Here is a 27,811-nt window from a genome sequence, read left to right on the forward strand (position 1 = left end):
GGTTTTTTTGTCCTATTGCAAGAGCCGAGGCTGCCTCAGCCATAAGCATCTCAATTTAAATGTAACGCTGCTCGACAGAGGGAAATTTCTAATTGCAACAGGGTTTTTAAACAGGGGAAGATGGAAATGCCAGGCAGCAGCCAAAGAGCTGTTCATACCTCACGTTTGTGAAATGGGGATTACTGACGGCGAAATGGGGCACTGGGAAGACAAGCACTTTTTCCAAAGGGGCAAAATGGGGACAGAGCCCCGCTGGCACTCTTGGCTCTCTGTCCACTCTTGTCCTTTACTCTCATTTTTCACTGCAAAAGTAGGAAATCGTTTTCACCTAAACAAAAAATGCAGCTTTGGGGAACTGCCCGTGCTATTCCACACCAATAAATTCGTTTCCAGGAGTCACACAGTAACTTCCAGAGAAAGATGGGAACTGTGTGGGACCTGAGAGCAGGACTCCTGGCTCGGTACCTGCCCCTGGCTGAAGAGGAAAAGAAGAGTTGAGGGAGGGCAGGGCACAGCCCCAGCTCCTGTGGGCTCAGTGCTGGTGCTGCAGCCCGCTCCCCACTGGGGCTGAGATCAGGGGATCCCACGGATAGAGAGGGGCAACAGGGGAATGAACCAGGACGGGGACTCTGCCCCTGATGTGAAGAGCTGAGCCGCCTTTGGAGGGCTCTGAAAGGGGGAATCTGCAGCTGGTATAGGGGGAAATGCAGAAAATGGGTGTAACAGAGGGGCAGAGCCCACACACAGGAGGTCGGCGCTTGGAACAATGTGAGGAAACGACATTTTCCCTCTGAGTTTAGGATGCAGCAAAGAATAACGAGTGAGACATTTGTGATCTGCAGAGACACAACCTACAACGTCAGGTTGGAGCTCAGGGGGCTGAGCGTGCCCTGGGCACACGTGTGCCCTGCACTGTGCTGTGCCCAGCCCCTGGCACAGCCCATCCACACCCTGCCCAGGCCCAGGCCGTGCACACGCTTCCCTTGGAGCATGAAATTATCACCCTCACTTGGACTGTTTTCAAAGATTTTTTTTTTTCCCTTTAAACAACTCGCCCACTCATCCCTATAAACGCCGGTGCTAAAAGCTGGCTCTGTTGTTAAGATTTCAAATAACTCGGGTTTTATTGTTCCAAACAAAATCTAAATAACTCACCCACACTCCCTCCTTCCGAAATACAGGAAGTGCTGACCTGTTGGGACCGTGCCCTGCTGCCACACACAGGCCTGTGGCTCAGCAGCAGGTGACAATATCATTTCTGATTGCATTTGGAGGCAGCCCCGGGGGTGTCTGGCTGAAGCGTTACTGACACCTCTGCTGCTCGCAGTGCTGATCTGACTGTCTGGAAGCCACTGCCACCATGACCAGATTGGGCCACTCTGTGCCACAAGCACATTAATACAGGATTTACACTTTTACCTCAGCTACACAACAGAAATCACAGGTCAGTCCAGCCCTCTACTGCTGAGACCAGTGGGAATTACTCCTGGATTCTCTTCTGTGTATTCCAACAGTCGCTGCAGTTCATGTAGCAACTTTCCACGTGGATTCTGACAGCATTTACCATGCCAGGCTGGGTTTCCCTGGCACTATTTAACAGAAACACACCAGCCTGGATTTAGCACCCAGAGCTTGTTTTACTCACCAAGGACACAAGGTAGAAGCATTCTCACTCCAGCTCAGTGTCTGGACAAGATGAGCGGCTACAGAGGTCAGTCTGGCCCATCAAAAACCTGGGGGATCCCTTAAACACCAAAACTGGGAGTGAACCTGAACTACTGCTTGGAACAACCCAGCTTGGAGGTGGATGACAACAAGCAGTAAAGTTTTTGGCGTGCAGCTCTCCCCCAGGGCTGCGGTGCCTGGCTGTGCACACCAACACACACCCAAGCAGCCAAACACAGGGTTTTGGCTACAACTCATTGCAGTGATTGACTCTGCACTTGGAGAGGGGTGTGAGTAAACCAGGAACCAGGACCGTGCTCAGCCGTGGAGTCTCAGCTGAGCAGCACTAATTTGCTAAACTGAAATAACTCCGTTGCTTGAAAGGGTATAACCCATATTCCCGATTAATTAGCACAAGGTTAATATATAGAGCACTTTCTCTATCCACCTCCCCACTCCAAGCCCCACAGAGCAGGGCAGGTGAGCTCTTCTTTGGTAATGGAGACAATCCAGGGCTCCAGCTGCAGAGATGCCCTGCTCTCCCCATCCCTTGCACTCCCTGCTTCTCACATTGGAACCTCCTGACAGTTTGCTTTGAAAACGCTCTGCAAAAAAAAAAAAGCCTGCTCGTCTCTGGATTGCCAAAATTGTGCTGCTTTCTTGAATCAGACTTTTATTTAGACACCTACTTGCTCTGAGCACAGCGAGGTTTGAAGAGGGAGCTGTGCAGATGCAGCACCTTCCTCAGGGGTGCTGGGGATGGGGGGAAGTTGGCGGTGGAGCTGTGCACACCCATCCACATCAGCACCCAGAACACATCCAGCCTGCACATAAACACCCCTCGCTCAGCAAACGCCCAGATCTTAATTATTATTTACTCACACCCCAGTAATGCCTGAAGGCTGCGTTCGAGATCAAGGCCCTGTTGTGCAAGGCATCCCACGAAACACGAAATCCTGGCCCTGCTGGGGCAGGGAGGGTTCCTGGGGCTGGTACCTGTGGGTTTGCCACTGCAGCCACGGTCTGTCTGACCTGCTCAGGAGAGTTGAAACAGGCAAGACAAAGATCACATGCAAAGGCAGGAGCAGCTTCTCCTATCAGCCAAAAGCATCTCCCTGCTCGGGTACCTGCTGCTGCAAAGGGCAGGATGAAACTACACCCTGTTTGAGGTTTGCTCCACACCACGGTGCCCGGGGAACACTGGGAGTCAGCTGGCTTTAGGTACAGGCAAAAAATCCTCCTGGGACCTTCCTGCGCCCAGGCACAGGCAGTGCCGGCTCTGCTGGCTCTCCAGACAGGGCTGCATCGATTGCTCTTCAATGAGCACTGCAGGGAGCTGGAACTTCCCCTGGGGCACAAACGGCACGATCCAGGATGGAAAAGTTGGATCCATGGGATGGTTTGGGGCCCGGCTGTAATTGCACATCTCCCCAGGGGAGCCTCTCCAGCCGTCCCTGCACTCGGAGCCCTTCACTGGGCTGGGCTCTGCCAGGGCTTCTGGGGCCACACAGGGAACGGGGGCTCTGAAAAACCATTATTTGGGCTTTTGTGGATTAATTGGTGTTAACTGCCTAGGGAGCCTTAAAAATAGCACCGCTAATGGGAAACGTGGATGCTGAAGGTGAGGTATGAGCAGAGGCCACGTTAACCTGACACAGGCTGTGCCCAGCCTGCAGCCAGTGCCAAAACCAGGGACACCTTCTGTCCAGCTGTCCAGGGACACTTTCTGTCCAGCTGGGAATTGGTGCCTGCACCTCTAATTCTGCCCCCCACCCCCCTCAGCTGCCTTCACACTCATCTGGGCACAGGGGAAACCTTCCTGCTGCCACGGCAGGTTTTATCAGGAGAGCTGCAAGAAACAGCCCTTGAACCTTCCTGTGATTTATGGATTCCCATCCTTCTCCTGCAGCCTTGGAGGACCCTCAGGCAGCTCCCAGGGAGCCTCAGTTTCCTGCACCCTAAGTACAGGTGCAAGGGCAGCTCAGGGAGACCCCAAAGTCTCTCCTTGCCCCAAGGTTACCCTAAATCCAGAGGAGAGGATTGCATCGATGGGATCTATCCAAAAGCAGGGATTTAAGGAACAGCCTGTCCCCTGAGGAGGTCACTGCCTCCTTGAACCCTCCTCCCTGACCACAAACTCCAGGGATGGAGCTGCCCGGTGCCAGGGAAGGCAGCAGGGTGGCCTCTGGGCAGGATGGCCCCGTGGCTGCTCTCTGGGGGTGATTTGGCCTCCCCAAAGCTGGGCAATAACAGACAAAACCCAAACCTGCCCCAAGGCTGTGCTGTGTTTGTGTCCTCCGGGGGAGCCTCCAGCTGTGCCCAGCAGCTGAAAACAGCCACCATCAGAGATAAGGCTCAGGCAGAACTGCTCTGGTTGTGCGGCTCTGCCCTTCACTGAAACCCAGAAAACATTAATATCAGCACGCATTTCCTGGTTTCAAATCAAATCCACATAAAGAGAAACACAAGTTACTGGTACAGAAAGGATTCTTTAGGCAGCCCCAGCAAGCACAGCCAGACTAGGATCCCTTCCCAGCACAGGGACCTGCTGCATCCATCCACGCCAGATCCCACCAGCCACAGCTGGGAGCTCAGGGATGGTTGGCAAGAAAACCAAACACAGCCCCGAGACACCAGAGGCCCCCTTGTCATCTGGTGCCACCCCAGCTCCAGGGATTTTAGCCCAGTCAGGCGGATTTACATCCAAAGAGAACCTGGGCTATGATATTTTTTAAGCTCTTCTGCCACATAAAGTTTAATAAATGCCAGAGGCCAGGACTGTGAAGGAACAAAGTGCCCCGGGCACGGCAGAGACCCAAGAAAGGAATGAAAAGTTCTAGATTTTGAGAGAAATCAAACATTTGGAGGTTTATCACTCTGGGTTTGGCTCCAATTCATCCTTTTCTTTTTCGGTGCTGTTCTCTTTAAAGTGACAGTTTCTAGGAAATGGTGAGTGTAACATCTCTTTTACTGTCTCATCCCACTTGATGGCTGACAGTTTGCCGGGAGAAAAGGTTGTGCAGGGAGGAGAGCAGACCTCAATTACGGCTTCAAAGTGCCAGTAACTGCAAACTCACTTACAATGAGTCAGGGGGAGAAGAATGGATTTGGGGAGCTTGGTTTGTCACCTCCAGCCTGGGTCATTGACCTTCAGACCTCCAACACCAGTCTGCTGGGTGGCCTCGGACAACCACCTCAGTTTTTACCTCCTTCCTAGAGCAGATTCATCTGGTGAGAGGTTTTTTTCTTAGAGTTTCCTAGCTCCAGAGCTGGCCTCCACATGTAACCAGTTAAGGATGGGATATGAAGCCCCCGATCCTCAACCCGAGGGATCAGAGAACCATCCAGACCCTGGGTGTCCTTGGTGTCACCACCGCAGATGCCAGGGCCTGGACACCCTCCTGCACGTGGCACAGCCCGTGGGCTCTTTCCCCTGTGTGTGGCTGATGCACAGGCACAGGCTTGTACAAATCCTTCCACACGGCTCAGCTTTGATCCACAGCCTGACCTCAGCCTGGGAGGAGGGAAAACACAGAAACAGGGTGTGCAAGCAACAGAAATATCCCAAAGAGATCAGGGACACTGATCCCCGCAGCCCTTACAGACACTGCGCTGCCAACACCAGCCCTGGCCCAGGGAGCACATGGAGCCTTCTCAGGAAGGGTCAGTCCTGGGCTCAACCCTTGGATCTGCCCCTCAGGAAGGGGCATTCCCAAGTTCAATCCCCCCAGGCACGACACTTGCCTGCAGCAGAGCCAGCTCTGCCCTGCCTCCCTCTCACTCACACAGGCTCATTGGATAATTACAGAGAAAAACCAAGGCAAATCCCAATTTTAATGCCATTATAAAACAGAGAGGGGGAATTCATTACCTGGCAGCTGTTAATATTCAAGGAAGAAACTGATAATTTGCCTCTGAGGCAATGAATGCAGCAGAGGCAGCACAAGACACAAAACGCTGCTGCCTCCCCCCACCTTCTGCGTGCAGCCACTTTTTGCAGAGGTTTTTTTCTATCCCCACCTTTATTTCCCTGCCTCCCATGACCAAAGTGCCAGAGAAAAACTGCTGCCAGGGCTCTGCAGATCTCCTGAGAGCCTTTGCCCTGGCTCTGCTGCACCTCCAGGTTTGGCAGAGCAGTCCTTACACCTCTCCTGGCTTGTGCAGCATCCGTGCAAGGAGCTCACCTGAGCCAGAGAACAGGAGATAAAGAAGGACCCGGCAGCTCAACAAAGAAACCCAGAGAGAGAAAGATAGGTCAGACAATTTACGATGACTCTGGGGAGACATCCGTGACTGCTTCTCCCGACAGCCCAAATCCCTGAGGAGCCTCCCCAGAGCTGCCAGGCTCCAGGTTTTCCTGCACATCCTGCCTCCAGTGAGGAAACAGCCCAGCCTCCCTGCCCCGAGCACTTGGGAAGGTCCCACCAGCTGAACAGGAAGATAAAGCACTCCAAGAACAAGCCACAGCTCCGTGTTTACCTGCTCACTTCCAAGAGGACTGACACCACCACAGCAGCCTGCAGGTGTCATAGGAACAGTCTTAAATTTAGCAGCAGCTGCCTTTCCTCTCTCCCTGGCTCTGGCTTCTCCCTTCCTCTCCACTCCCTGGCTCTCGGAGCACGTTTACACCAGAAAGTCTGACCAGCACTAATGGCATAATTACACCCCTGCAGCTGAGCAAACGTGGAGGCTGTGGGATCAAGGAGGGTGTGATTTGCACTGCCCCTGTGTTGTGGGATTCGCACACCAGGGAGATGAAGCTGGGACCAACCTGATGTTAAAACAGAGGGAAGATGCACAGGAGCCACAGAACAGCAAAGGCTGCCTGGTGTAAACCCCACGTTCCAGCTCCAGGGGGAATTGGGGAAGTGCCAACGTCCCCTCAAACAAGAGAAGGCAACCAGGGAAAACGATGTTGTGGGGGCAGACGCCCCCAGGGCTGACACATCCCTGCACCCCAGCATCCATCCAGCCCGTTGTGCAGATCCCAGTGAAGTCACAGGGGATGGATGGGGACGCCTGGCAGCCAAGAGCTGCCTGGACAACCAGCAAGAGACAGGCAGGATCCTCCAGATCTGCTCCCTGCCACTGCTCCCAGGGCTGACCCTGCATCCTGCAACCCAACAATGCCCCCGAGATAAATCCTGAGACAGAAAACCATCAAAAGAACTCTGGCAACCTGCCCCTGGCGCGGGGATGTGTGACCTACAAAAAAATTCCTTTCTTTTATGGCTGCTTCTCACTGTAGTCGTAAAAAAGGCCTTATAAAAACATTTGTCCCAGGGAATGTTTGGCCATGCAGAGTGCTTGAAAATCATTCAGTGTCTAAATACATCAGCAACCCATCCCTGCAAGTCGTCACTGCAATCAAACACAGCTCCTCTTTCCCTTGACTATAAATGGGCTTGGCTGAGGACAGGGTGGGGGACAGGTCTGGAGAGGAAGGAATCATTCCCTGGGAAAGGGAGAGTCCAGAGGATCAGGAGCATCTCCAGAGCACAGATCCAGAGAGGGGTAGGCTTGATCCTTACCTCGCTCCATGGGTTTTGCTCCAGCTCTTGACACAATGAAGTCTTTTAGCCCTTGAACTCCGGCTCATGCTCAGCCCCATCAACCTCAGAGACCTTAAACACAGGCCCAGAAGTGGGGCAGGTCCCCAGGAAGTCTTTTCCAGAATACACAGCCCCTTTCTTCCATGGGCCCTCTCCTTTTTGCACAGAGGAGGGTGAGGGAAACACAATCTCTGATACTTTTGAAGAGTTAGAAAATTCCCATCCTTCCAGTAACCTTCTAATAACCCCTTAAAACACATCTGCTACCAAGGCAAACCCAAGCTGGAGCGTTCTGACCTTCACCACAATGGAGAGAGGGGTTAAATTTACGAGCAAGCCTTTGATGTCTGCGAGTTTCACGTCGTACAAAACCTCTGCTTTGATGTTCCTTTTAAAAGAGAGGAAACTCAGAAGGTGTTCACTGCACGAGTGGCAGGGAGGGATTTGAAGGGACTTGGATCTGGCTGCCCACACCTGCAGGGACAAGGCTTTAATGCAGCCACTTTTGCTCGGGGCTCTGCTGCCACAGAGCAAAAACGTGACCAAAAGCACCTCACCCTCATCACCTTCTCCCGGACCAAATCCTCCTTTGCTGAAGGAGCCGGGCACTCAGAGCCCTGAGCGTCATCATCGTGGCAGGGCTCACAGGTGAGCAGCACTCTGTCCTCGCTCATCCCCAGACCCTGGCAGGGCTGGTCCTTCTCCTCCTAGCCACCACCAGCCCCAGCTGGGAAATTCCGCTGCTTCAGGGGGCCCTGGGAAGGGTAAGGAAGCCCCTCTCTGCCCCAGCAGGGTCAGGACCCTCCTGCATGAGAGCCACATCCAACAGCAGCCTCTTGCACAGCCGTGGCAGGAGGGACAGTGAGGCACAGGGGGGACCTGCCAGGCTCTCCTACCTTCCGCAGCACCTGGGCCATGGCTTCTCCCATCCATCCCAGCATGCCCACGGCTTTCCCCGCGGGCTGAGCCCTCTTCTCAGGGCCCCAAAGAGCTGCCAGAAGGGCCAGGCTCCTCTCCATGCCCTGCTCACTTCACTTTTCCCTGCCTCGCCTCCCCTCCCCTCCGCCGCCTCCTCCCATGGGGAGTTTCCCAGCAGCTCGGTAATTAGCAGCATCATCACCAATGCTAATAACAACCACCACGGGCTCCTGCCATCCGAAGCTCAAACAACTTTACAGCCATCATCACGCCTCTGTAACCCCCCCGGGGGAGGCAGGCGAGCAGCATTACCCCATCACACGATGGCGAGGAGGGAGGTAAACAACAGGCAGGGGATGGGTGGTGAATCCAGGAGCTCTGAGTCAGGCACCTCACACCCCCAGCGCCTCCCCACCCTGGATCTCCCCGAGCTGCTGGAGCCCCTTGGGATGGAGGTCAGGGGTTGTGCTGGCAGCAGGACTGGTCCAGAGATCAGTTGTTGGACCTGGGAGTCCTGGGATGAATATTTTTTTCCCTGTTCTCCTCTGCCATGGGACAGCAGGATTGTGGCACCCCACAAAAGCACCTCAGATCAACCTTTAGAGATCACCTCTAATTAAGGACTCACAGTTTACCAATGGAGAGAATTTTTGCAAAACGAGGAATCCGGGGGAGTTGTTGTCCGAACAGCCTGACCAGGAAAAGCTCCCCTCTCCCATTCAGGTGGAGTTTGGTACCTTGGATTACAAAGACTCCCATGGATGGAACTGCAGCTTTTCAACTCCCCTGTGACAGCAGACCACAGTGGGGCTGCTTTGCTCATGGCAAAACCCACAGGACAGCGCTGACTTTAAACACCCTGAGGTCTGGCCCGTGCTGCCAGCCTGGCAGAGCTGTCAGCACCAACACAGCAAAGCTCCCCCGAAGTGACCCCTCCGTGTCCCCCAGAGCCACCACAGAGCCCTCTGGGCTGTCTCCAAACCCCAAAAGCACTGCCAAGGGGTCACCAAGTGGCTGGCAAAGCCCCACAGGGCCTTTTTTCACACACAGCCCATGGATCCACAGCTACACTCCCAAGGAATGCTTTTCCCAGCTCTTGATGGAGCGTGGCTTTTGTTTGGTCTCTGGCTGAAAGTCTGAGTTAAAAATACAAGGCTATTTCTGGCAGAAGTGGTTTTTTTTCCTCTCTCTCTCTCTTTTTGTATTGCCTTGTGTGCCCCCATGCTGCTGTCTCCTCTCTGGCTCAGATGAGTTTTGTTTTCCTTCTCAGTGGTCATGTTTGCACCGGTGAGCTGTAGGAAATGTTTTTCCCAGCAGACCATTTCCACGAGCACTGTTGGGAGCAAAGAATGAGCTCAGAGAAGTCTAAAAACACCAAAATAAACCCCCTCCAGTTGGTGTAAAAATTTGGTCTCCAGTGGCCAGAGAAGTGAAAACGAGAAACGTCTGTGGTAAAAAAGGGACGTGTCCACACACTCATGCACACAGGTACAGCAGGAAATGTTCTCCCCATGATCCACAAATGAGGAACAAAGGACTCAGAGGCAGAAACACCTTCAAGCATCCCCACTCCACGGCCAGACTTCATCCCAAGCTCTGCAGCTCTGACTCTTTCTTAGCCAGCATGAAAATATTTAATTTCGCTTTTTCTTAAATGCCAAGAGGAAAAAAAAAAAAATAGGCCTATCTATTCTGGCTTGGATTTACTCCATCTGGAATCACTGCATGATCACAGAGCTGCGATAGTGTGTTAGAGACTCAGTGTAAAGCAAAAACCTAAATACTTCCAAGCACCCATGAGATCATTGATCTTTCCCGTTAGGCTTCGTCTCTCCTGGCAACGAGCTGAGGATTCGGGGCTTTCTCACTTTGAGATCAGCGGGTTCAAACACCTCCAAGCCCCCTCCCACGATGCAGAAACGTGCCATGGTTGTGGGTGTGAGCCCTGTTTCCAGGGCTGGGAACGAACCCAGCACAGCTGCAGGGAAGCTCCCCAGGATTTGTGTTTGCCATGTGTCACAACAAACATCAACACAAGCGGAAGGGAACGGCCCCAAACCAGTAGAACTGTCAGGTTCAAAACAGCAAAAAAGGGCATCTGGGGAACTTCCCAGGACATGGATCCTCACCACCCTCCAGGGAGCCAAGCACAGACTGATCAGAGCTCCCCACACAGCACCAGTAACCTGGAAATCACCGACACCAGGGCCAGCTCTTGAGGAAATGAGCTCTAGCTGTGCTGCCTCCAAAGAAAAGCTCCTGGGTGATGATTGCCACCATCTCTGATGAATTCTAAGAGACCACTCTGCACACTGACCATCAGAACACGAGGTAGAACATCTACAGCCCCACATTTGGCAAAGGCAACCAGCACTTTTGGTCACACGTGAAAGACCTGGGAAGGGCTCCAGTTTTTGAAGGCACCAATCCCACTCTTCAGGAACGCCAGGAGCTGATCAATTCAAGCTCCACAAAGCTCCCAAAGTGCTGTGCTTTTCTGGAATTCAAGGCATCACGTCCTGACATTCCTAAACTCAGCTAAGCTCAGCTCTAGACTCCTGTCCCTCGGGAGAAGGTTATAAATGTCACCACTGAGGGCCAATCCCTCACAGACCAGTGATGGAGACTGGTACCAGTGCCCTGCTAAAAGGACAGTGATGCCGAGGCTCAGAAAAGGCAAAAGGATTTGCCGTCAAACAGAGCACAGCTACAGACTCTGTTCTCCAGCCCAAAGTCCCCACTGCCACCCCCAACACCCGTCTGGAAACGAGGGAAAAACAAACAAGAGGAACTCCCAGATCAGCACTGGAGATTAAAATATCTTCCTACCGACTGTGGCACCTGGACTCGGACTTCCCCAGCGTCCAGAGGGGATGCACTCGACCCCTGGGGTTTCCTCTCCGAGCTGGGTTGGTGCTCCCGGTATTTCTTCGTTCTCGCAGGTAACGACAAGAACTCTTTCCCTGAGATCTTCAGCTCTCCCACGTGGTGGCTGTCCCCATTCTGGTCCTTGGGAAAGCAAGGAACAGTCACTGCAGTGAGTGCCTGCCTCAGGAGCTCTGTTGGCTCCTACCCACAGAGCAGGAGAGGCACAGGAGCACAGGTAATGAGGGGCTTGCGCTCAGCAATACAGGATTGTCACCCCAGGTGTGGGGACGTGGAGGTGACAGAGATCCCAAACAGGGATAGTGACAACAAGGAAGGAGAGATTCATTGCCACGTTGATGGCATCGGCACAGCCAGGCCAGTGTCCACACCTTAAAAAGCTGCCACGTGAATATAAATCAGAACTAGAAAGTGCCTGGGTTGGAGCCCTCACGGTGCTCAGTGCACGACAACGGGAGAGATGACTCAATTACAGCAGCACCTTCGGGGTGAAAGCCAGCATGTGAGAAAGAGATTTTAGTCTGGTACACCAAGGAATAAACAAGAGGCTGCGAGATAAAATCAGAGGAGATCAAATGAAGAGACACACTGGAGGGAGCAGGGAGCAGCGTTCCTGCAGTGTGCTGGAGCTTCAGAGCCAAGGTGGGTATTCCCTGTGCCCCAACGCAGCTCCTGGAATGTGCTTTGCTGGCTTTGAAGGCATCTCTGGCAGAGACAACACCGGGAGGATCATCTCCTCTCGGAGAGGAGAGCTCCCAGTTCACTCCATGGGTTTACTCCTCACTCCTTCTCACTCCCAGCACAGCACAAAGCAGAGGAGCCTCTCCCAGGGCTCTAACCCCTCCTGTGAGCCACAGAGCAGAGGAATTGCATCCAGTAATTCCTGAACTCTCTTCTGAAGGAGAGGTGAACTCCCACCCTCCCAAGGACACTGCAGGGGGAACCGGAGTGCTCACACAGCTCCTGCTTTTTCCACCCTCCCCATGGAACCCCTGAAATCCATAACCCTGCCTGAGCTATCGAATGGTGCTCGGCTTTTACAGCAAAGAGCAGGAAACCAACAGCACGAAGAGCAAAGCCCCTGGCCAGCCCTCGGGGCTGTGCCGCTCTGATGGGGACACCAGCCAATGTCCCCTGACCTTGGGCACTGCTGTCCCTGCCATCGACACCGCAGAGATGGAATCACGTTGGTGAGAGCAGGCAAGAGCCAAAACAGCCAAGGGGCACTGGGAGAATTTACAAAAATGCATCAGGACAGTTGGAATTTATTTTCCAAAGAGAGTTAATTCAGGGAGCAGCTTTTGCCTGGCCTTCCCAGTGTTCACTGGGAGTTTTAGGTACCTAAATGGTTTCTCAAGCCTGAGGTCGTTTCCCTATTAACCACCTGCACCCACCTGCAGCTTGGGTGAGCTTTTTCTCTCTGTGACAGTTCTGTGAAGGAGAAATGCTCCCTGGGACACTGAGGAGAGCTGTGCCTGGAAAGCACTGGGTGAATGTGGGTGATTTGTGCCAAAAAGGTCCCACTGCAGCCCTGGCCACCTCCCCTGGGAACAGGCAGGGCTGAGCCCTCGGCAGCACCAGCAGGATTTTCTGAGAGGCTCAAGTCATCCCTGTGGCTGGAAGGGCTCAGTTTCCTCCCAGCTGCCGCAGGAACAGCCCTGGGGACACGGAGGAAGCATCGGTCTGCTGGGATCTGACATTCCCAGGAGCAAAGCAATCCTTGGAGCTCCAGGAACAAACCCTGGGACAAACCCTGTGCCTCCTGTCGTGCTCCATCTCCTGTGTCTGCCCTCTCTGTCACTGCACTGGGGTGACAGGCACTGACAGCCACTCAGGGGCTCAAGATGATCCTCCCAATAAAGGAGGATTTTTTTTTTTTTTCCAAAAAAAAAATCCCAGAAGTGACTTTTCAGCTTTGAGTGTTAAGTGCCTTTTTAGTGAGACCAGCTGTTCCTCTCCTCTGAGCTCTCTAGAAACCCTCTTTGGTTAATCCCATTGACTCCAACGATATCTGCTAATTGCAGATTTCCCTGCAAATGAAGCCAGGCAACAACAAACCAGTTGGAATCTGTGTAGAGATTCCCATCGACAGTCTTTGAGGCCAGACATCTTCACTTACCTTCTCAGAAGGGAACTTGAGGAGGTCTAAGCTGTCCATGCTGCTCCTCTGGAGTCTCTTTGGCCTGGCTCCTGCAAAACAACACTCTCACATCAGGGGGGTGTCACCAACAGCACAAACGTCACACGGAGAGAACCCAAACCACGGCAGATCCTCTGCTCTGCTCAACTAAAAATCAAAGGGATGGGATGATGCAGCTGTGCTGGCCTTGAGATTCAAATATGGGATATTTTCCCCATTTGTTTTGGGTCTTTTTAAAGCACTGTCACAGGGCTGTGTGGGGCTTTGGCTAACGAGCTGCAGCCAGGTCACACCACGACCCTGACCTCACACAAGGTCTCTGGAATTCAGGAGTTACAAACCTCACCCTAAACCACAAAAGTCATGGGGCTGGCATTGAGAAAAATCATAACAGATAGACAATTTAATACATCTGTGGATTTTCTGCTTTATCATCGTGTTTGTAACTGAAAGAATGTTTCTGGGACTCAACTCTGAGCTTTTCTCTATAGTCGTAAAGGCTGGAAAATTAAGTGAAGGAGCAAATATTTTCTAACTATCATAGGGCCAGCCTTAAGGGGAACAAAATCTTGCCTTGAACCTGAAAGAGGAATCAAAACTTGGCAGGATTTATGATATTTATTTGAGATTTCATAAGATTTTGATGTTTGATTCCAACAACAACAGAGTGGGTGAAACACAGTTCAGCCCTGACTCGTGGTTTCCAAACCCTCTTTACCTCCACAGCCTCCCTTCAACCTGTTTCCAGCTGCTCTTGCCTCACTGATAAACATCCAGGGAGTATAAAACAGCCCGGGGATGCTTCCACCACACCTGGGAAAGCTTCTGCCCTTCCCTGGTGGTTCCTGAAGGTTCATTTTAGCTGATCCCCACGTGACACCCTGCTCCAGCCACGCCACGCAGGGCAGAGCCCAAAACTCTCCACTCAGGGTCGTGTGACACCTTCCAGGCTCAAAGAGAAATCCTGGGGGAGGAATGAGCCTCGTGCTGAGCCTTGAGAACGGAAACCACGGAGCTTTGTGTGGTTCCTGCAGCAGCAAACTCCCCAAACCATCCCTCAGCTGCCCCCCAACCCAGCAGCACCAGTGCCCCTCCGAGCTCAGGGGGCCACAGAGCTGCCCGCTGGGCAAACTTGAGAGAGAGACAAGGCACAAACTTCACCAATCAAGGCTGGCTGAAAGCAGAGCGTGGGGATTAAATGGGAAAAGGCTCCAGGGATTCCTGCAGCAGCACACCCAGGGCTCCAGATGCCAGCACAGCTGGATCCAAACTGCACCAACTCCAAGGACAGCGCTGCTTTGAAAAGCTCAGCTTCCCAGATCAGCTGGGACCTCACCAAGGGTCATGAACACACGTCACAGCTGGGTCACAAGTGACCTAAAGTTTATGTCTGTGCCCCTCAGCCCCCTGAAGGGATTTTACTCCTTGCAGCCCTAAAGACTCCAACCAGCAAAACATTTCTGCTCATTCCTGCCTCTCTTCTCCAAAAAGCACATTAGCACCAGCTTTGTTTTCAGGTGATTCATTGCCAGGCTTTGAGTTCAGGGGGACTGACATCAGGGTTGGAGGTGGAGAACAGACACTGAGCACACAGGAGAGCAGGGAACACACGTCACCAGCAGCAGTCGGCGTTGCCACCAAACTCTACCCCTTCCACACAAAGCCAGGGGCCCACCTGCCACCAGCTCACAACATTTATGCTGGAAAAGGCCTCAAAGATCTCACATCCGACCAATTCCCCACCGTGTCAACCAGATCAGAGCACGCTGAGTGCCACGTCCAGTCATTCCTTGAACACCTCTAGGGGTGGTGACGCCATGGGCAGCCCCTTCTAATGCCCAACAAGTCCATCCCTGAAGAAAACCCCCTTTGCTCCACCACATCCCCACCATCCTCAGCACGGAGGAGATGGCTGTGGGATGGATGAAGGACTTTTGGGTGCTGCCACGTCGCTCAGGCAGGAGCTCAGCGAGGGGAAGGCAGCGCTGGGTTGTTCCCAGTGGCTCCCAGTCACACACTCTGGACACTGCTACAGCTGCTCGTGGCTTCCCTCAGAACAACCTACAGCAGCAAGGTGGGTCTGCAGTAAAAGTCACCTACAAACAGCTAATCAGAGGCACATTTGAGTTTCAGAGGCGAGCACAGTCCCCGGGAGTGAGTGTGCGTCAGGGCTTCATTTAACAGCCACTTCCAGGAAAGCAAGAAGGCAGCAAAGTGTGCCCAGTTAGATAAACACACATCATTTCCAGCTGTCTAAAGAGTCATTAATTACACACCTCCATCCTCAGGTGCTTTTGTGTGTTCCCAGAGCGCTGAACCGCTGGCCAGCAGCCATTAATCTCCGAGCAGAGAAAACCTGCCCGGTGTTAATTTAATAGACACGGCAGAACAACTCATCTTTTGCTCTTGTTCTGATGCTGGTGGCTGTCTGTGACTGTGTGGGGTTTACACACATTTGAGCTGAGAGAGGAAGAACAAAATTACAAAAAACTTCATCCAACTCAGCTGTTTCTTCCAGAAATCCCAGCCAGTGCTGGGGCCAAACACTGTCCCCACTCACCACCACTAAAACAAGCCGCATTAAGAGGGTCCCTATCACTCAGGGCTACAAGAAACTGGATCCACACCAGCAGCAACTCCCACCAGATGCGTGGGAGCTTCTCCCCTTCTCATCCCACAGGTCCTCATCCACCTTCCAGGAGAGCAGGGCTTCCCATACTCACAGGCGTCCCACGACAGGAGGAGTCCAGCTAATTTTCTGTCTCCATTCCCTTAGATGGCTCCAGAGGTAACTTTCAGCCTCTCCCAACTTATTTTTCCCAGAAATACGTGCAGCACCACTTAATGCTCAGCCGAAGTTGAGCTCTGCCTCCTTCTCCCCAGTGCTGATCCACAGCAGCAGCAGGGGAGAGGAAGGATTGAGCAGCTGAAACCCCAGGTCTGTTCCTCTGGAAGGTTTTTTTCCCCCTCTCTCTCTCTCTCTCTCTCCAGCATTTATTGGCATGTTTACCAAGCCTGCTGCACAGTAATGGAAAATCTCAGGGGCCTTTCTAAATGCTCTCTCTGTCTTGGAGGTTTACTGAGGTCTCAAAGAGAGCAAGTTGAAACCTTCTTGTGAACATCAGCTGAGCAACGCTCCTGACTGGCTGCATTCATGCCCTGTTTTCCTGGAGCTCCTGGGATGTTGCTCTTTTCACTGCTCAGGGGTGCTGTTCCTTTTTTAAATATTTTTTTTCAAAATCTCTTCCTCCTCCCCCATCTATGATCTCAACAGCACCGTGAACCAAGGGGATTTAAAAAAAAAAATTTTTTTTTCAACTTTCTGCTTTTGCAATTTGGTGGCTGAGGCGAGTTTTAACGGTTCTCACATTCTTGTCTTTAATCTGCAGCCACGGAGAACACAAGGAAGTTTTATCAAGGATGGTGATGGGATCATCTCATGGAAAGCAGCACTAGGGCCAAAGCTGGGCAGACAGAGCTTTGTTCCTCCAAGGACAGGCTCCATCTCCAAGAGATTGCAGTTGACAAGATCGAGCTGAACATGTGTAGCAGCGACTCAGGGAGCCCTGGCAGGAGCTCTTATCAAGCTGACATGTGCTTTGATAAGCCCCAGCTCTGCCCCCTCTCCCGCAGCTCCGGGAGCTGCCGCCTCCCTGCCGCTTCCAGCCGGAGCGGAGCGGGGCTCCCCACCCCAGACACAGCCCCAGTTCTATATTTGCAGCTGGATCCCTCTGGGGGGCTGTGCCAGAGCAGGCAGAATTCAACCTGACAGGGGACTGCATGGAAAACCAGCAGGGAAAGGTTGTGGGGCCAACATCAGCCCCCGCTGCCTGCAGCGCTCCGGGGCGAGCAGCCCCGTGCTCCCCACAAAGCACAGGCTGGGCACCCCGAACATCACAACAAATCCAGCATCAGGACTCGCTGTATTCTCATGAAAAGGTCATTTCCTCCTGTACCTGCATTAACCAAGATGTTGACCTGGCTTTTGGGTGAGTTCTCACAGCCCTGGACAGCGTCTCCCCACATCTGTACAAACCTGAACCTTGATTCTGGCAGACAACTCCAAATATTGCTCAAGATAATTAAATCAGAGCGGCCAAGCCAGTTGTTTGGGGTGGGATGCTGGTCTGGAAACCCTTCCCAGCTCCGAAGTGACAGTGGAGATACGGTCCAGTGCTCACTGAGCATCCCAAATCATACGCTGCTGACATCTAATCAGGGGAGCTCTGTCAGCCTCGTGCTCCATTATTACAGCAAAGCTCTTAAAGATGGAAGGGGGAGGGGGGAAACAAGCACAGCAGCAGGAAAAGAAAAAAGAAAGGGAAAAAAAAACAACCTCAGCCTCCAGTAGGACAAGCATCTCATTTAAGGCTTTAATTAGTCTTCAAACACATAATGGGTTCTGGCACTATAAATCCACTTGACCTCTATTATTGTCAGCACTCGCCTGATAAATGGCGGCATTTGTTTTCCCAGTCGCTACTGGGGCAGAACAATACTTTTCTCTAAACAGCGAAAGCAAATAATATCAGTTATTTACCACGACTGGGCCATAAAATGCTGGTGCCAAGCTGTTGTGTGCCCATCCAGGGGCAGGACCATCTGCTTACCCCACAGGCAGGGATGGGCCAGGGAATCCCAACAGCTCTGGGTCCCTCTGTGTCTGAGGATACAGAATTGGGCACCACAAGGGCAGGAATGTTCTCCTGGGAGGCACTGATGAGCTGTATCCAGAACACAAGGAAATCTCAACCGCCCAGCAGGCCCTGAGCACCACAAACCCCTGCTCCAGAACAAGAATCCTGCTGTTTCCTCCTCCTCTGCTCCTTTAAAAAAGCTGCACACACAATCTGTGGCAATAGAGAGAAGCTCCCTTTGCATCGAGCCGCTCGTCCGGCTGATCTGGCAGAAGATGCTCTGCGTTCGTGTCACCCGAGTTCTGCATCTCCACAATCCAGTCTGACAGCTGAGCAACGGGCTGAAAATAACAGAGATAACAGCGGTGTTGCACATCCACACGGCACCCAGAGCCCTGGGGGGTTTGCTCACTGCACCCAGGGTGAGCAGCTGGCACAGGAGATACTCTGGATCACTGGCCAAGGAGCCCTCACACTCACATGGAAGAGGTAAAACCTGAGGAAAGAGTCCTCCTTGCAGGCAGAAATGAGCTACAATTTTTCTTCTTTGTTATTTATTACCCCCAGTAGGAGTAAACTCAGCGTAGGAAAGCTGCAGTCTTGGAGTACAAGGGGATCTTATCTGTAGCCTTACAACTCTGAGCAATTGCTGTGGTGTTGGGCCCATCTTTGATTTCAGTTTTCCCCCAAACGTGCAACAGGCATTAGCTTTTCTCTAACCAAATAAAACATCGGCAATTTGGGTCAAAGAATGAAATATTTAGGAGAGGTACTTGAAGAAAACACTGAGCCACCCAGCCCTGAAACCCTTGACAAATCCAAGCCTTGGAGGCTGTGGGAAGGCTGGGCCATGCCAGGCACAGCCTCCTGTAACCATAACGCCCCCAGGCAATCGTCTGCTTCAGAGAGGAGCAGTTGTGGGGACAGAAGGATCTTTGGGGAGATAAACCGAACTGGGTGGAGCAGGCTGGGAGGAGGCTCATAACCCCAGGGCCAATTCAAGACAAGTGCGATGGACTTGGCAGCAACACCTGCCCGGCTTCTAAGGGCAGGATTTTCCCTGCCAGGATACAGCAGAGTCTCACGACCTCCCACCATGCATTATCAGCTCGCGTTGAACGAGTAGAGATCAAAATCAGAGTTTAGCCAGAAAGTGACGCGCAATAATTAACAGGGGCAACGTCTCCAGCAGCCAGACAAGCCCAAGGACACGATTTTGTCCTCCAGACTGACTCAGGGAGGGCAGAGAAGGAGCAACCACGTGCCAGCTTAGCAGCCATCAAACACCCACAGTCAAATCCTCTAAAAAAAAAGAGGGGGGATGTACTTGATCCCTCCTCCCGGGTGCTGCTGTGCTCAGCCACCAGCTCACAGCAGCTCCTGGAACGCGCTGCCCACGCTGGACTGGGAGCCTGAGCTCTGCCAGGTGTTTTTGCTAAGCCAAGGTTGGCTGTCCAAGGGGAGACAGGGAAGGAGGATGGTCCTGAGGTCACTCAGGAGATTACAGGGACTCTGCTGAGGGTCTGGCCTTGCCCTGCAGAGCAGTCTGTGACCATCCATACTGAAAAGTTTTAAGAGAGAAAAGGAAATTCTAGCTGGGCAAGAAAAAGAACTTCCTTCTTCTCTTTCCCTGCTCTGCGCTGCATAAAAGGTGCAGCAAGCAGAGGAATCCTGCTTCTGAAGGCAGTGCTGTGCTCTTGGACAGAGCAGCATCACAGCCATGGCATTTCCTACACAGCAGCTACCAAGGGAAACAGTCTGGGGAAGGTGCACTCAGGAAACAGACAGCCCGGCAGAGCTGGGAGTGCTGCTGCAGTCTGCAACTGCAGCCAAAGGGAACTTCAGCCTTCCCAAGAGCGATGATTTCCCCAAAAATTCTCCCTCCCCACAACAAGAGATTTAATCTTGATTGAATGGATGGCTTTGCCACAAGCCACGTTGTGCCTCCTCTGCCACAGGCTTCTAGAATTGGCCTGTTCCTCATCCTCTTTTCCAGCACTTGCCATCTTCCCCTGGCATCAAGATAAAACAAATTTCAGGAGCACAGCATCATCTTCTCCAGTCCCGGAGCATTTCCTCTGCTGGGAGCCAAGAACCGCTGCTGTATTTTACACCGATGCTGGGAAGGAGGCTCACGGACACAGCAAGACGAGAGAGGAACATTAAATACTTGGGAAGAGTATTGGAAAACTTCCTAAAGCCAATACTGGGGCAGTCTGAAGTGAGTGCTAAATTACTGAGTTTAAAATCCAGATGACTCAGAGGTTCATCCCCCCCCATCAGTGCTGCTGGAATGATTTCACAGCTGTAACAGCAGAGGACTTAGAACAAACTCGTCATAAAGAAGAGGCATCTTTGAGAAGTCCTGAATCTTCACTCCAGAATCCCCCTGTGGGAGCAGCTCCCCTGTCCTTCCAGACAGGCCTTTGGGACACCTTCCTGCAGGCACATGGGAATATTCACCCCCAAACTCCCTCTGAGCACCTGCTGGAGCACAATAAAGCCACCAGACCACCAATCCTCCCTTCCACTCGGCCAAAAGCCACACAGCTTCTCCAGCACCTCATCCATCACCCCCCTGCGTCAGCAGGTACAATTTAACCAGCACAGCCTCGGGCTTTCATTTTCTCAATGAAAAAAAAAAAAGAAAAAAAAAACAAAAAAGGCTGAGCTGCAGCCCATCAGCTCCTGGGAAAAATCAAATGGAGCTGAGGATATTTAACACTAAGCACTTTCAATTGCTGCACTTACTCAGTGTGACGGGTAAGGACGGGGCAGGTTCCATGCCGGGGATGTGACCCCGACTCTGCCCCAGGGAAGGCAAATGCTTCCCAGACAGTGAAATCACAGCCTGAGGGAGCAGGGCTGGCCCACTGTCAGCAAGATGCTGCTCTCACACGGCCCCGCATCGCTCAGCTGACAGTTTTCTGCAGGAAGATTGAGCAAACTCCAGGGAAGGAACATCCCTGTCCCTGGGCAGCATCCCAGGCACAGGCTGGCAGGGGGAGCAGCATCACCACCACCTCCCTGCTTGCATCAGCAGAGGGATGGTCAATTCTGCCTCCTCTATCAGCCCTAAACACTTCTTAGGTACTTCAAAGATATTTAAAGCGAGCAAACAAACAAAAGCAAACAGGCTGCAAAACATAAAAGCGGATTTCTTCTATTCCAGTCTGATTGATCCAAGGGTTCAAAGATTCCTGTGAAGGGATGAGCTCAAAAACTGCACGGAGGATGCAGAGCCCCACAATCAAAGCCCCACAGAGCTGAGCAGAGCTCCGGAAGGAGTGGGGGGGGGTTTGTGCCCACTGCAGAACACAACCTGAAGTGGGGCTGCCTCACACAGGGATGAGCATTCCCAGCATGGAGCCCCTGGAACACCAAACAAGCAGAGCAGCCTCGTGCCTACCATTCCTCAGCAGGAGATGCGCTGAAAGGGGAAGTCAGGCTCATTCTTTCACCCAAACTGCCAGTGATTTATTTGCAAAGAAGCTTATTCCACCCTTGGTTAGGGAAAAGCTGATGCCCACTGCACATGTGGGGGGGGAAACTGAAATCAAAGGCGTGCCCAGCATCACAGCAATTACTCAGAGTTGTAAGACCACCTTGTACTCCTGGATTGCAACTTCCTGCACTGGGTTTGCTCCCAGTCAGGCTCAGGGCTGAGTCCTTCCCTGCCCTCAGAGCCGAGCACGGCAGGGCAGCGGCGTGTGCGCTCTGCAAACAGCCCAGAAACCGCCCCAGGAGGCAGCTCTGGCAGAGTCCCCATGCCAACGCCCCCTGGAACACCTGCAGCCCTTCCCCACCCACTCCCAGCTGCCAGCAGAGGTTGCTTCGTGTCTCCTGACACTGCTGCTGCCAGCAGGTGAAGGTTGAGGCTGACAAGCTGCTTAAAGCAGAAGAAAAGCAGCTCACAGTCAGTTCTCACTGTGGAGAGGTGCAGAGGGTGGCCAGGGCTCCTCTCTGCTTCCATCCCTGGGTGATGCCTGTCCCTGGGCTGCCCTCCCAGCTGGCAGGACCCCCCCCCAGAGGATCAAGGCAGCATCCCCAAGACCTGATTCCCCCATCCAGGGGCAGGGAGGAACAGCTCGGGGCTGCCAACCCACGCTGGGAACAGGCAGCTCCTCATGGAGCGGCTGCTGCAGCTTCGACCTAAAGTAACTCCTCTGCAAAAGGGCACCAGTGCTGCCTGTCTGCACCCCAGGGCATCTCCCGGCGCTGCTTCTCACCCTGGTTCCCTTCACCCCTAAAAACAACCCCGTGGAGCCACAGGAAAGTCCTTCACTTCTCCCACTTCTCAAAGCCTACCAGTACTCAACTCTTAGCGTGCAGTGTATGAAAGAGAAGGAGGTTTATTCAGGGCCACGTTTCGGGTTGTTTGGAGAAGCAAACCCAGCCCCTGTTTATTTACTTCATGTTCCAGCTCCTCTCCAGCTTCCTTCAGTTTGTTGCTTTAAGCTCTCTGTGTTTGCCTTTCTCAACAAGGTCGCTGCTTTCACAAGACTCCTGCAGCCCTGCCCCACTTCCCCGGCCTCCAGCTTTGTCTTCTGACATCCAAATGCTCTCAGAATATTAATTAAAATCATAAAGAGCTCAGCAAGGGGAGCCAGAACAGCAGAAGGAACATCAGGCCCTCCTTCCACCCCCAGAGTCCAGGAAAGGGCAATGCCCAAGCCCCAAAAGCAGCAGTAACCTGTGAAGGACATCGCAATGAAAATCTGGCTCACCCTTTGCTATGAAGCTTTGCTGTACCTGCTTGGAGAAACTGATGTGTTCACAATTGCCTAATCAGAGGATTTTAACATCCTTAGGAATATGCAGCCATTTTGTAACCTTAAGCAGGAAAAAGAACCTGAATTGGAAAGAAAAATAAATGGAAAGCTCTCCTCGCCACGAGATTTGTCAACATCAAAAGGCACGGCTGGTTCAGAAGCCGACTTGAATCTCAACTCTCTCACCTGCTTCCTATTACAGAAACAGATGTTCCTCTGGCTGTAAATTGCTGCTATTAATAATATAAATAATTATGCTCTTCTAATCATTTAATAGGTGCACAGGATGGTACCAAAATTTCTGGCTGTCATTAAATACATCTCCCTTCCCTCAAGGGCTCACAGACACATTGGTGGCCTCTCATCCTCCACTGAAGTTGAGAATAAGAGAGCTGAAGCCGGGATAAAAGGAGAAATCAAAGAGTTAAGACTCCTCTCCACAGGCTGCGCCCTCCACATCTCCCTGTGATAGGGCCAGCACCTTCCCCACCTGGAAAGCACTGAGAGCTCAGCCAGGTATAATCTCAAACTCCCTCCCTGTGGCTCCAACCCACCTACACAGAGCTGATTTTTACCTCCCCAGCAGATTCCCAGGAGCTGGAGAGGGGAAATCCCGCCCCCTCCAAGATCCTTCTCTCCCTGCCATGCAAGTCCCAGTTGTTTGCTGGTGTTCCTCCCAAGAACACTTTGTCCTTCTCTCAACAAACAGCCCCAGCCTTGGGAACGTGAGCAAGGGCACCACGGATTAACGGGGTCAAACCTCCAGAACTCTGACTGCAGCTGCTCAGCCCCCTCCCGTCCTCCAGGGATCACACACACAGACAGACCCTGCACAGCTCTGTCACACGACAGAAACGCCACTGCTTGGCTCCAGATGTTAGCACGGCACATCTGGATCTCCAGAGGGCAGTGAGCAGCCCATGGGCCACACCCACACTTCCCTCTGACCCAGAACACAGCTCCAACGTTGAGGCTCATTTCCGCTTCCCCCATCACAACGAAGTAACCTGCCAAAAGGAAGCCCCTGAGGAGATGCCAGGGATGAGTTCTGCAGGAGCTACAAAGTGGAGATGACGTGCAAAGGGAGGCTGGGGAAGCTGCTGTGGCCCCCACGGCACTTTGAGGCAACAGCTCAGCTCCAGTGGGGCACAGCAGGACACGCTGGCTCCCTCAGCACAACTCCATCTCCCAGGAAAAGCTCCAGCCCTGACGTAGCAGGTTATGCCTGGGAGATCAATACGAGAGCACACACGCACAGCCAGCCTCTCCTTCCCCTCCCAGGGCACGGTGCCTCAGCCCCAGCATCATCCCCTCCACGTCAGTGCTACCAACAGGGGAATGCGCCTGTGCCAACAAGGTCATATTTAATCAGTGGACGCCTCCTGGGATGCACTTTGTGTGAATTAATCAGTCTGTCCCAGCACGGCGCTGCCAGCTGGAAGTGCCCATGCCAGGCACCCACCTGTACCTGCAGTGGGCACTTCCAGGACAGTCCCCAAGCCAGGCTGGCAGCACTGTGGTGACCTCTCTGTGCCACCCTGCTCCCTGGCAGCACAGGCAGAGTCACCCAGGGCCCAGTAAAGCTGCTCTGGCTGCTGTGACCAAGTGTTGCCACACCTTGTTCCCGTGCTCAGCACTGCTGCAGGTGTTCCAAGGGTGAGATGTCACCCAGTGCACGCTGATGGTCCCAGTCTGCCTCCAGCTCATGCCCTGGGCTTGTTACTGGGTGTTAATCAGAACAAGAGCAGCTAAAAACCCCTGCCAGTCACTCCTGAAAGCCTCTGGTATCAGTCAAATCAGTGAAAAGAGCCCTGCAGAGCTTTAAAAGATACAAAAGCCAGTTTGCTGCATGGCACGTGGAATCTCACTCCCAATGCGGATTAATTCCATTAACTCCTTCTGTGCCCTTTTTTGGGGATCCTTCCCTGCCTTGGCAGCTTGTGGAAAGCACAGAGCAAACACATCCCAGTCCCCTTTGTGGCGAAGCCACTCCACAGCCTTTTTCTGCTCCAGCATTTGTATTTCCTGCTCATTCGCAAACGCCTTCCCCTCCCCACAGCACGTAATTCCTGAGGCTTCCCAATGCCACCAAAACGCCAGGAACTCACCTTGCGCCTCATAGCCAGAGTAGGGATGAGCTGCAGCCGCGTCCTCATCCCCAGGGCCCAAGCCAAGGGCTGCCCTGAGCTGGGCCATGTTCACCTGCGCCGTCAGCTCCCCGCTCCTGTCCCCGATCTGCAGCAGGAAAACCAACAGGGCAGAGGTTAAAGGCACGGGGTGCTCCAGGCAAACAGCCCCCAGCCCAACATCAAACACAGAGACAGCCAAAAGAGAGCTTGGAGACACCTGAGAGGCCACACAGCTCTCCAGAGCTGTGCCCCAGTGATAATTTGGGAGGGGGTTCGTGCTTGCTGTGCTGCGCCTCGAAACACAGCTCAGGGCAAGGAGCTGAGAGGGCTCAGCTCGCCCACTGGCACAGAACTGAGCCTGAACGTGCACGTCTGGGCTGTCCTGCAGCCACACACGGCTTGGCAGAGAGCCCTGGAGCTCCCAGCCCCCTTCCTCAAGTATTTCCATAGTTACTGAGCACCAGACACCACGCTGCCATCAGCCACGTGGGCAGTGTCACACCAGGGCCCTGAAAGCCCTTCTCTCCTGGCACGGAGCCATACAACTTCGAGTTGTTCCTAGTGATCTACCCACACAACTCTCCAAAAAAAAAAAAAAATGTTTTTAAAGTCCACATTTTTCCCAATTCCCACCTCTCGCTGGCCTGAGGCCAAGGAAGCTGATGTTACACGTTTGGGAAGAGATCTGTCCAACAGCTCCTGCTAGTTAAAATGAGGAGGTTTTAGGGCACAACTCTGGATCCTCCTCAAAATTCAACCAAAGCAGAGAACGGCTGTGCTGCACATCACCAGCGGACACAGAGAGGTCACCCAGAAACAGCCTCTGACCTTCAGAGGAAGAGGAGCCTGGGTGACAGAGGAAGACCTTGGCTGTTCCCCTGGAGGGGCCTGGCTCCGGTTAAATGCCTGGCAACAGCTCTTTTGTGTCCCCTGCCACAGACTGCGGCACGGAACAAAACCATAAATCCCCACATTACTTATGACAAAGCCCCAAGCGCCAGTAAAGGGAGGCAGATCAAAGGGCTTATCACCAGGCATAAATCCCCCTGCCAATTACGGGGGATTTGCCGTTGACATCATCTCCAGAGAAATTACTATGTCCATGTTAGGTCTTACAGTCCTTGATGCTCAATTATGAAGCGCTTTTCCCTGACTTCCACTCATTTCAGATCATCTCCAAAGCCGCGTTAACAACCAAGAGCAGACGGGCAGGACAATGACCCTGGGCAGGACCTGCCACACACAGCCCAGCCCAGCCCTGTTCTCTGCCCTCAGCCTCCCAGGAGCTGCACTCTGAGATGACAAAAGCACTCCAGAGCAGTGTCCTAGGGCAGCATCCAAGGTTTTTAGGTACATTGTTCCTTTATTCCAGTGGGATTTTGTGAGTAACCTCTGAGCAACCTGCAGCAGCTTCCAGTGTGGTTACCCTGAGCTGGCTTCACTTGGATTGCAATGCCACCATTAGATTTTTGTTGGGACGAAGGTGATTGGAAGTGAGTTATGAACATCAGCGTGGGAAGGCTGAATTCCACAAGGTTTCTCCTGGCCAAAATCCTGGTGCTTGTCAAAGGGACAGTCTCTGCACTGCTCCATAACTCATGATGGAGAGAATTCATCAGCCACCTGCCTTGAGGAACCCACTCCTGACACAGCTGGAATGACAACACTGGGAACCCCCACCCTGCTGGGTCTCCCCTCCACCCCAAAGGCCCCAGGACCACCAGTGCTGATCCTCCCACAGCCCCTCAGCTCTGAGGACTCAGCCCCAGCCTGAGCAGAGCTGGCAAAGTTAATCTGTCCTACAACGTACAGGGCCAAAGATGAGTATTTCTTCTGTGTGTCTGATAAGTATAATTAAATCTGTAATTAGGCTGCTGTGTCAGCCCTACTCGGAGATTTAGCCAACCTAATAGACAGGCAGGAGAACACCCAGCACACTTACACATGGTGATTTCAATTAGTGCTTCAAGAGGGCAATTTCTTCATCTGGGGAAGACTAAAGAGGCCACAGCCGATTTCCTCAACACACTGAAAAGAGCAAACAATGGAATTCTGGCTTTCTGAGCTTCTGAGCCAACTGGAAACAGCAGGAAAGCTGCAGAGAGCTGGGCAAGGCCAAGGGGAGAGCAGAGCAGCTGCACACACAGCACCCCAAAGGGGGTGGCAGTGGCACAGGGCTGGCTGCAGGCTGTGTGCATCCAGGGACAGCAGCCACAGCACCAGGACACTGCAGGTCCAGCTCAGCTGGAACCTCCCTGTGCTCAGGAAAGTGGGATTTTACAGGCTGGAGACCACCTGAGTGCCCTCACACCTGCTGGGTGCACACCATCTTGGCCAGCCAGTGGACAAGTGCCCAGGCCCTTTCTTACTCAAAACATTGGTTAAGAGCAAAGTACAGCTCATACATTTGCTGTAATTAAGAGGAAGGCAGGGAACCTCCCATCAAAAGAGTGTTTTCCAGCCAAGCTCTGCAGTTCCTAAGAACACCACTGAACCAGCACAGAGAGCAGGGCTTTCCAGAGCACTGAGAGCAAGGTGACTTCATTAATATAACTTACTGGAATAAAACAGGCTTGCTCTCACCAGGGGTCACAGGTTCCCTCTGATTTGCACCAGCTTCTCTTACCTCTTGGGAGATCTCCAGATGTTTCCTCGCAAAATGCAAAGCCTGTTCATGGCTCCCCAGGGACACGTAGGCATTGCCAAGGCTCCAGCAGGCTCTTCCTTCTCCCACCCTGCAGAACAGGAAACTGTCAAACCACAGAAATGCTGGGCAAAGCCCAGCAGGGCCTTCTAGGGAGCACTGGCAGCCAGGCTCCCTGCTCTGCTTCCACCTCCACAAAGGTTCTACGCTGGGAAATGAAGCGTGCCGGGCATCTTCAACTCTTCTTACACTGAGCTCAGCAAGAGCTGGGGGTGAACAACAGCCTGGGAAGCAGCACTGAACCCACAGGGACAAAATTCAAGCACTGCAGCAAGGGCCAGGATGGTTTGGGGCTTCACTGGTGAGCACCAGCCCGAGAGGAGAAGCCAGAGCTCCCTCCCAGCTTTCACCTCACACAACCAGGGCTCCTCTCCAGAGCTGCACACAGAGAGTGCAACATCCAGCTCC

General features: G+C 52.9%; 1 protein-coding gene across 5 annotated transcripts in view; it reads right to left on the bottom strand.

Annotated features, from left to right (window-relative positions):
* Positions 1 to 27,811, bottom strand: part of GPSM1 (G protein signaling modulator 1) — a 64,525-nt gene that overhangs the window by 10,341 nt on the left and 26,373 nt on the right. For 3 of the 5 annotated variants that reach the window (XM_066200946.1, XM_066200947.1, XM_066200948.1), the window contains exons 8-11: positions 27,326 to 27,434; positions 24,679 to 24,805; positions 13,141 to 13,211; positions 10,965 to 11,144 (exon numbers count right to left, since the gene is read on the bottom strand). In XM_066200946.1, the coding sequence (XP_066057043.1) occupies positions 10,965 to 11,144; positions 13,141 to 13,211; positions 24,679 to 24,805; positions 27,326 to 27,434 (487 nt within the window). Of the gene's footprint in view, positions 1 to 8,775; positions 9,469 to 10,964; positions 11,145 to 13,140; positions 13,212 to 17,442; positions 18,140 to 24,678; positions 24,806 to 27,325; positions 27,435 to 27,811 lie in introns of those variants that run through there. The other 2 variants (XM_066200949.1, XM_066200950.1) reach the window with 2 other exon arrangements.

Source organism: Chamaea fasciata, unplaced genomic scaffold (genome assembly GCF_029207755.1).
Source record: "Chamaea fasciata isolate MVZ Bird 193981 ecotype frontalis unplaced genomic scaffold, bChaFas1.0.hap1 SCAF_20, whole genome shotgun sequence".
NCBI lineage: Eukaryota > Metazoa > Chordata > Aves > Passeriformes > Sylviidae > Chamaea > Chamaea fasciata.